At 47.6% G+C, this 10,044-nt stretch overlaps 1 protein-coding gene across 1 annotated transcript; it reads right to left on the bottom strand.

The window, feature by feature from the left end:
* Positions 1–6,040: 6,040 nt before the first annotated feature.
* On the bottom strand, positions 6,041–6,946 carry LRRC30 (leucine rich repeat containing 30; the record flags this gene model as incomplete). The annotated part of the gene is made up of 1 exon (XM_080714812.1): positions 6,041–6,946. One exon carries the CDS (start codon positions 6,944–6,946, stop codon positions 6,041–6,043), a length of 906 nt encoding a protein of 301 aa, XP_080570938.1.
* Positions 6,947–10,044: the final 3,098 nt, after the last annotated feature.

Here is a 10,044-nt window from a genome sequence, read left to right as displayed (position 1 = left end):
CGCGGTGGCAAACATGTATAATTCCAGTAGTTTGGAGGCAGAGACAGGAGGATTGCAGGTTCGAAGCCAGCCTCAACAACTTAGCGAGGCCCTCTGCAACTTAGTGAGACCCTGTTTCCAAATAAATAAAATCAGGCTGAGGGTATAGCTCAGAGGCACTCTACCTCTGGATTCAAACTCCAGTGCTACGCACAAAAAAAAGTAAAAATAAAAAATAGAAGAGCTAGCCGGGTGTGGTGGTGCACGCTTGTAATCCCAGCATTCGGGAGGCTGAGACAGGTGGATCATGGTTCAAGGACAGCCTCAGCTACTCAGTGAGGCCCTTTGCAACTCAGTGAGACCCTGTTTCAAAATAAAGAATAAAAATAGGGCTGAGGGTGTTGCTCAGAGGTAGAATGCCCCTGGTTCCATCCCCAGTACTGCAAAAATAAAATAAAATAAAATAGCCGATGGTCTCGCACTGTTCATAAAACATGCTTCTCTTCCCACGTGCATCGGGAAACACTTTGATACTGCTCCAATTTGCCTTTGTTTTTTTCTGTTCTGCTCTGAAGTAGAGTGAGGCTAAAAGTACTAGGAAATAAACTCTCTCCTTACAAATAGATTCCTATGACACTACTAAAAAAATCTGCCAAGCAAGCTTTGTGCTAATGGCTTTCTGTTCCGCTGGCCTAACGATGCCCGGGCTTGTACAGATTCATTATGAGCCCTCTCTTCTTCCCCTTTTTATTACTATGCTGCCTTTTTTTAATTAGTGATGCTTTGGATTCAATATGTAACTTGACGGATAACGTAAAAGGACACTTGGATAAAGGTCTGTGCTCTACAAGGTCAAGATTATTGCCATTATTGTTTGTAATAACTCTTGTGTTCCTCTGAATTTGTTTATCTTCTGTGGTACTGCAGATTGAACCCGGGAACATTCTATCTCTGGGCTATACCTGAAGAAGACTTAGGCAGAACAAAATACTTCTCTCTGTCCCTAAAGCTACCAGCCAAAGAGCTGCAGCAAGGATTGACCTGGTCAGCTAAGAATTGGTTGTTAGCCCAGCTGAATACTGACTCTTAAACTCCCAAATCCTGCGCTTAAAACCTTTAAGCTGATGTGGTCAGTATGGACCAATCGCCTTGCGCCAGACCAACCTTGCTCAGATGTAGCTAGTTTCCCCACCCCTACCCTAACCACCATAAAAGCTCGTCTCTACTGCTGAAGGGGCTCTCAGTAAGGATCTACTGTGTAGGTAAAGTCTGAGAGTCCAGCTTAAGCCCGAATAAAGGCTCTTTGTTTTTGCATAAGGTGTCGGTCCCCTGGAGGTCTTTGGGGACTCCTTGAACTGTGCATAGCAATACCTCCAGCCCCCCTCCCTTTTTTTGAAACAGTATTCTAAGTTGCTGTGACTAAGGCTACCCTCGGACCTGCGATCCTCCTGTTTCAGCCTTTCAAGTACTGTGGTTACAGGTGTGTGCCAGCACAGATGGCTTATTTTGTTTTCTCAGACTACATGCTAGAGTCGGATCCTGGTACCCTGAGCTCCTCATAATTAAGAAATGACTTCAACAGTGTTGGGCCTTAGCCGCACATTAAATCTAAGCTGGGGATTTTGTGTTTCTCAAGGATCTCGTGCAGATAACTGAAAATAATTCCTGGCATATGGGGTAGAGGGTACCTGGATACTGTCACAATAGAGACTGATGGCGTAACTCAGTGTTTGCTAACCTCAGATTGGCTTAACCTAGTAACTTGGAATTTTGCTTTCTTCAATTTGTTTCTTGTTTGAATTATTTCCTGAATTCATGTTCCATTCTATACCACTTCTATCAGAATTTCAGCGGCTCCATCCAGAGAGGGGGCAATCACAAACCTATGCAAATGGCTGAGGAAGGAAGCCAGTCCGGTGTGCGGGCCTCAGGCCATGATCTCACAATGTTGCTATGACAGCGACTGAACCCACGGTCCTCCAAGCTGCCTGTGTTTCTTTATGCTTGGCTACCAAAATGCCATTCAGTAGAGGCTTTGAGGCATATGAGATAGACTTTCAAATGCAATCATCCATTGCCCAAAGAAGAGATCTTTTAATGCATCCTACAAATAGTGACAGCAGCCTGGCCTTTATCTCTTTCCCAGAGCAAGTGTGACTTCATTGTGAGATCCAGGTGTACAGTCGCACGGCCACTCTATCTTTGGTAACTACAGAAAGGAGTCTATTAACCAAAGCCCAAGAACGCAGTACATTGCTTCTCCATACCACTTAGTAAGTCAACAAGCGAAGCAATGACTACATTTTTCTTTTTAATACGCTGCGGTATTATACATTTAGCAGTATTATTCTTTGAACAGATGTGTCTTTTCACAGTCTCCTGCCCTTCTTAAGAACATAGGACTTTTTTCTTAATTGTGTGCTCATAAACTTCACCAGCCTTGAAAGCTATTTCTGAACACACAGGGACATCCGTCTGCGCTGAGAGCCGAGTGACCTGAGAACCAGGGTACCATCTAGAAGGGGACAGCGGCTCCCCACAGAAGCACCCAATTAGCTCCTATTTGTTGACTAAATATCCTTCGCAGCTGGATGCGGGAGGCCTCTGGGCTTTGATTCCAGATGCATTTGAAATACCATACCAGAAGTGGCTGTATTAGAAGAATACAACAAAGAAAAGCGCAAAATACTTCAGGGACAGTCAGCAAACTCTAGCTCTGCCAGCAAAGACACCGCTGGTTCCATCCAATTCACTCCACTTTGCTGTTCTGAATAACAAAGCGTGGTATCCAGATTGGGGCTCAACACTTCCACTCGTCAACAGAGAAGCCCCTGCAGCAATCAGTACCTGAAGCACAAGGGACAATTACTCTATTTTGATTTTGTGATTTCCTCAGTGCTGAGCCTTAACAAAGAAAATCTTGCTATTAGACTTTTGAAAGGCACCCAGCGGAGCTGGCAAACAAACTGGTACTTTTTCCCCCCCTTATAAAAAGTATAATAAGCTCTTGGGTCACCTTCAAAATATGGTGGCATTCTTTCCCTGGAGTCCAGTTACTATGGAATCAAGTGACTGACAAGGAAATCAAGTGATTGCTTAGCAGGAAACATGCCACGCTGCGTACTCGCCCGGCTGCCCGCGGCAAGGTCATGGAGATTCAGCGTGAGCCCGAGAGGCTGTCCAGCCGCACACTCGGGGGCAGGATCCTGGCACACACCAGTGTCCGCCCGACAGCTGCACGCACTTCAGCCAAAGCTCCGGTAGTGACCTGCCCAGCTCTGCAGAGGAGGCTCGCCTGGCAATGTCCCACTGCTCAGGGCATGAAGTAAGAACCCCGCTGATGTTTTAAAATAGTCTTGGCCCCAGCAAGCCAACATGGGTGAGGGTTTTGGAGTGCCTCTGAGTGCCTGGCAGCACCCTGCAGCTCCCTGGATGCTGCAGGAGGGGGACTTTCCTTTTGGAAAGGTCGATGTGGCTGCCTTAGGTGACCCTGGGGAGGTCTGTTTGCAGCGGTTGCACGGAGGAGCTCAGGCAGTAATGTGCAAATGGGACTGTGGTCTCTGATGCTAACAGTTATTGGCTCACTTTCTTTTGCTACCCTTTCCCAAGGGCCTGCGGGCAAGAGGAGGGACTAGGGCCGGAGGGCTGCAGTCCAGGGAGGGATTGGCTGATTCATGCCGGCTGTGTTCCTTGCTCACCATTAGTTGGTTGCTGGGACTGGGGCGCTCAGACTCGTCCACACCACACAGTGGGGTCCCAGCCAGGTGCTTCTCTGTCATTAACAGGGATCCGCCCATGTGAGCCTGCCTCCTTGACCAAACCGACCAAACCGCGAGTTCCTTGGGAGAGAGACTGCGATGTTATTCCTCTGGGGCTCTCAGCCCAGGGTCCAGACTAGAGAAGGTCCTGATACATGTAAGTTTAATTGGATTAAACTGAGGCTATTAAGAGGACATTAGGCAAGTCTTGCAGCAACCCCAGATCCTAGATCCGGCTATTTATTTGTTGTTTTCTATGTTCTGTGGACCAGTGGGCCATAAAATTGGAGCAATTAGCTCTTCCTGACCTGAAGGAGCCATACCTTCCTCAGAGCCACCTTTACATTCTAATTCTTTAGCCCTAAGAAAGGGGACCTGGCTGCTGTGATAGTTAATAAGATCCGTGGCCCTGGGTGCGGCACCGCCCCTTCCCTGTCATCAGGAGCCCTGATGTCTATGTTTAACTAACAGCTGTGCACCCTTAAAGTCGAAAACAAAACAAGCTCAGCATCTTTACGAAGCCCTTTGTTCAGAGATCTTTTAAATGTCACTAAACTTACTTTTTAAATGTCCACATGTAGAAGCCAGCGGCAATGATTCTCCTTTTCTGGATTTTATTTTGTTTCGTTTTATTTGTTTATTTTTTATTGAAAATGAATGGTACACATTTAAACTGTGCTTGGTGCCCTCTCCCTGCCACCCCCACTTCCCCTCCCCTCCCAACAATGAGTGTCCAGGGTAACCATGCTAGTGTATTCATACTTTTACACTACTCGGATGTAGCCCCTCCCTTAGTCAACCTCAGCCTTCTTCCTCTCCTATCCTTCCATTCTAACTTTGCTGAGATTTTATTTGTTTATTTATTTATTGGTACTTGAGATTGAACTCAGTAGCCTTCTACCCCTGAGCTATACCTCCAATCCTTTTTATTTTTTTTCTGAAACAAGGTTTTGCTAAGTTGCTGAGACCAGCCTCAAGCCTGCGATCGTCCTGTCTCAGCCTCCCAAGTACTGAGATTAAAGGTGTGCACCATCACACCTGAGTCTCCTTTCTGAATCTTATTTTATATATTTATTTTTGCTACTGGAGATGAAACCAAGGGGCATTCTACCTTCAAGCTATACCTCCAGCACTTCTCAATTTTATTTTATTTTATTTATTTATTTATTTATTATTTTTGGTGGTTCTGGGGTTCCTGGAAGCCCTTCTACCTCTACCTCTGGGCTACACTCCCAGACCTATTTTTTTACTTTTTTTATTTTTGGAAACAGGGTCTCTTAAGCCAGCGCGGCTGGCTTCGAACCTGTGCGATCCTCCTGTCTCTGCCTTCCAAGCGCGGGGATTACAAGCGTGCGCCACCACGCCCGGCTTCAATTTTATTTTTATTTGAAACAGGGATTCACAAATTTCTTTGCTAAATTGCTCAGACTGTCCTCAAACCTGTGCATTACTGCCATTTGCCGCTTTTCTCCTAATAATTATCTAAGGAGGCAAATCCAGGGAGAGAGAAGATGTAAAATTAGAGTGGAGGAGTCTACAGGTAGTGTCTGTAGCAAGTGGAGCAGACTCAGGGTGGGAGAGGGTTAGGGAAGATTGAAACTATACATTGAAATCAGTTTGTATTTATTATCTGAAAGTGCCACCAGAGGTGGGTGCCCTCCCAACACCCCAGTTACTCACCACGAGACACACACACAGCAGCTTGATTACAGATGTTGTCAAGGGAGAAGTCCTACTATCCCTTCCCCAGAACCCAAAGGGAAATCTGTGTTTGGTCCTAGGCAGCACAGAGCCCGGCTCAGGCTTGGCCCTTGGTCCCAGTAACGCTCTGTGGGGGCCGATTCGAGAGCATGTCTTGCGTTTGCCGCCAAGTCCAGGGTAAAAGCATCTGAAAGCAGAGTTTTCATGCTGTATGCAGTACTTAGCACGCGGTACATACTTAGTAAATATTTGGCTTTTGAATGATCTTGAATTCAGACTTGTCATTCTCTCTAGCAAGGGCTGAATCTCACAGCTCCGCAGAGGAATTAGAGCGATCCATTCTCTTCAGTGAAAACCCAAAGGCTGCTTCAATTTATATTGAGGAGGAAATGAACATAATATTCTGGAGGTCACTGGTAATATCCAGAGTTAAGGCAAACACCTCCCACGAGTTAAGGCAAAAACATCCACATTCAGATGCCCAAGAACAACTTAGGAAATTGCATCCAGAGCCTCCACAAACACAAACAGCAGAGCAGGCAGCTGAGACGACAGAGAAGCGACTCGGGTGACAGCGCCCAGCTACGTCGTCCCTGTCCACCTCAGTTGTTCTTTTTGTTCTTCAGGTAGCTGGAGAGCATCTCCAGGCCCCCCTCCACCAGCTCGGGCAGGGGCTTGGATAAAGGGTTCTGAGAGATGTGGAGCCCTTTGTCCATGGGATTCCAGGCGATCCTCCCCAGCCGACTCAGCAGGTAGAGGTCCTCCGGGAGGGTCTGGATGTCGTTGTTGTTGAGGTTCAGCAACTCCAGGCTGGTGACCAGGCACAGTGACCTGGGGAAGGAGTGGATGCTGTTGTTCTCAGCGATGAATATCTGCAGGCTGCCCAGGCACTGGATGCTCTCGGCGATGTTCTCCAGGCGATTGGCGCCCACGTGCAAGAAGTCCAGCTCCTTCAGCGAGAACACGCAGATGGGGATGTGGATGAAACAGTTGTTGCTGAGGTTGAGTTTCCGCAGCCTGGAGAGGTCGGCGAAGCCGGCAGGCAGCTGGGACAGACGGTTGTGGGACAGGCTCAGCACTTCCAGGTTCCTGCAGGAGCTGAGCTCGGCCGGCACCTCGGTCAGGCAGTTCATGTTGAGGAACAGGACCTTGAGGCTCTGCAGGAGGCTGATCTCTCTGGGCAGGCTCTTGAGGTGGTTCCCGCAGAGGTTCAGCACCACGAGGCGGCTCAGCTTCCCCACCTCGGGAGGGAGGACCCGGAGCTGGTTGTGAGACAGATTGAGTTTCTGGACCTCGGACAAGCCCCACAGAAAGTCTGGGATGTCCGTCATGCCTTTGGTGACCAAGCTGAAGCTGACGTGGCGCATGCCCCGCTTCAGCAGGGACCGCGGGTCCCTTCCCAAGAGCAGGGTGTCGTCCCAAGAGGCAAACTTCTGTCTCCTCCCCGGGAGCAGCAGCCTCTTGGGGTCTTTGTCCTTGGAGTTTCCTCTGGACTGCCTGGCCCCCATGGTCTCTTCCTCGCTTCTTCTCTGCCCCTTTCAGAGTAGGGAGGTTGTCCCGTTCCAGATGCTAAAAGCCAGTGCCGCGGGCTGGGACAGTGGGGAGGCGAGAGGGGACTCGGGTCCAGGAGGTCACCTCCCAGAAAAATCTAGCGGGAGAGTCTCGGGGAGACCTCGCAGGTGTCCCAGAAGAGCCCCTGGGCGAGAGCAGGAGAGCCGCGCCTGTCCCCAAGAGCAAGTTTAGAAGCTTTCCCTCTGAGCAGCCGGGCTGTAATGATATACTTGTCCCCGAGGCTTCCAAACAGAACTGCTCCATTCCCTCTGAATGGCACCAGGCAGCTGTCGCTGTCATTCTGCCTGACTTGTATTGACCTGGTCTGTGCTCACAGGTCACAGGGCAGCTGCAGATAACTTTACCCTCTCAGCTTTTCTTGGGTATCACCGATGATCGGGGTGATTAACAAGAAGCAAAGTGGAGAGTTAAAGGAGGCTGCACGCACGGCGGCTGTCTGCGGGGCGCGAGGACCGGGAGGGCTGGGTGCTGGCCACAGGGCCGGGTTTCCAAAGCTAAAGAGCTTGGGACGGTGTGACTGCGCCCACTGCAAATGCTGAGCTGTGTGTTTGAGGGAAAATAGCAAATTAACAAAAGGAGCCCAGATACCTGTAACCCGGCAGGCCAGAGCATTCATGCTGTGCTTATCAGAGGCCATCTCTCTCTGTCTCCCTCTGTCTGTCTCTCTTCCTTTCTTTCTTTTTTTGGGGGGATACTGAGGATGGAACCCAGGGGCATTCTACCTTTGAGCTACACCCCCAACCCTATTTTCTACTCTTTATTTTGAAACAGGGTCTCACTGAGTTGCCAAGGGCCTCACTAAGTAGCTGAGGCTGCCCGCAAACTGTAATCCTCCTGTCTCAGCCTCCCAAATGCTGGGATTACAAGCATGCACCATCAGGCCCAGCCCAGCTTTGTGTTTCCTTTTAAAACATTTTCTCTGAATATATATATATATATATATATATATATATATATATATATATATAGTGTGTGTGTGTGTGTGTGTGTGTGTGTGTGTGTGTATTTTGTGTGTGTGTGGTGCTGGGGACAGAACTCAGGGACATTCTACCTCTGAGCTACACCTCAAGCCCTATTTTTTTATTATTTACTTTGAAACAAGATCTCACTGAGTTGCAAAGGGCCTCATTAAGTAGCTAAGGCTGTCTGTGAACCAGAGATCCTCCTGTCTCAGCCTCCCAAATGCTGAGATTACAAGCATGTGCCACCATAGCCAGATTTCTGATAAATATTTTAAGCACTTATTAGCAGCCAATATTTATTGGATGTTAGCTATGTAAAAGTTATTGTGCTAGGCACTTCATGTGTAAGACAGATAGTAAAATCATTTCAAGGCTAGGCACAGTGGTGCATGACTGTAATCCCAGTACTCTGGAGGCTGAGACAGGAAGACAGTGCTTCAAAGCCAACACACCATAATTTAGTGAGACTCTGTTTCCAAAAATGAAAGCCGGGCATGGTACACATGCCTGTAATCTCAGTGCTTAGAAGGCTGAGACAGGATCAGAGGTTCAAGGTCAGCTTCAGCAATTTAGAAAGGCCCTCTGCAACTTAGCGAGAACCTGTTTTAAAATACAAAATGAAGTAAGACCAGGGTGTATGTTGGAGGTGGAATGCCTGCGAGTTCAATCTCCAGTATCACAGGTAAAAAAAATAAAAACCAAAGAAAGAAAATAGGACTGAGTTTGTAGCTCAGAGGTAGAGTGCCCCGGTGTCAATCCCAGTAGCACAGAAACTCGTGCTCAGCTAACAGACGAGAGAATGAAGACAGAGACAGAAACAGCATGCCCCTTAGCAAAATCAGCTCACTTGATGAGGTTCAGTGGATCGCGAATGGCAGAGGTAGGATTCCAACTCTATGGGTCCACTTCCATAGTCTGAGCTGGGAGCCCAAGAAGACACCAGTCTTCCCACCGTAGACATAAAATAACTATGACAAGGACATGGATCCTTATTTTCAAGTGTTATGGGCTAGGGCTGGAGAGAACATAGATACAGAAAATGACTACTTAGCTGTGTGCATAGAGATTACAATGTAATTAGGTATGTGTAGAATACTACAACCCCGTTCACTCTACCAGCAGCACAGCCAGAAGGAGCAAACTCTAAGAGCGTTCCAGAAAATACTAGAGCAGTGGAATTAATTTCTTCCCCAAATGGTCGAGGTCTTCTCTGTGTCGCACTCATATAGCAAACGGATGATCGATGTGAATTTCTGACTTAGTTTCTGTTAATTTCTTAGCAGAAAAATAGCTGATCATGATTATCCAGGGAGAACAGAGCTCACAGAGAGGAGATTCATTGCCTTGAGCCCCAGTTTCCCCATCTATGAAACGGCCCTTCCCCATCTGTGCGCTGAGTCTCACTGCAAATGAGACTGCTGTAAGGAAGGGAAGGGGAGATGCCATCCTTTTCTGGTGCAGATAAAACATGAGACATTGCTGGGCGTGGTGATGCATGCTTGAAATCCCAGCATTTGGGAGGCTGAGACAGGAGGATCTGGGTTTGCAGCCAGCCTCAGCTACTTAGGCCCTTTGCAACTCATCGAGACCCTGTTTCAAAATAAGGTATAAAAAATAGGGCTGAGGGTGTAGCTTAGAGGTAGAATGCCCCTGGGTTCCATCCCCAGTGCTGAAAAAATTGGTAACAATGACACTGGCTTCTGGGGCACTATAAGTAATAAGAATAACGAAAGCTGTTGGCTGTGGGATTCTGTATAGTGCCGGGCATGTGGCTTTTGCCAGCAGAGACTGCTCAAGGCTCCCTGATTGGAATTCAGTGGTGAATAAGCCTCAGAATGACGCATCGGTGGATACGTTTTTGAAATTGCAGGGTATGCGCCAAGGAATGTGTCAGTCTATAAAATGCAAAGAAATTATAGAAGGCAGAAATTCCTGGAAAAGTCTGCTAAGAGCAGTTTTTAACATTCTCCCTCTGACTCATCAGTATGTCTCTATAACATGTGTATTACATGTTAGGAGACAGAAAGAAACATGTGTGCATACATACTTTACTAGGATAATCTTATTAAAAC

Source organism: Muscardinus avellanarius, assembly GCF_963383645.1.
Source record: "Muscardinus avellanarius genome assembly, chromosome: 17".
Classification (NCBI taxonomy): domain Eukaryota; kingdom Metazoa; phylum Chordata; class Mammalia; order Rodentia; family Gliridae; genus Muscardinus; species Muscardinus avellanarius.
Note: the sequence above shows the minus strand (reverse complement) of the source record. Positions and strands in the feature narration are given on the sequence as shown.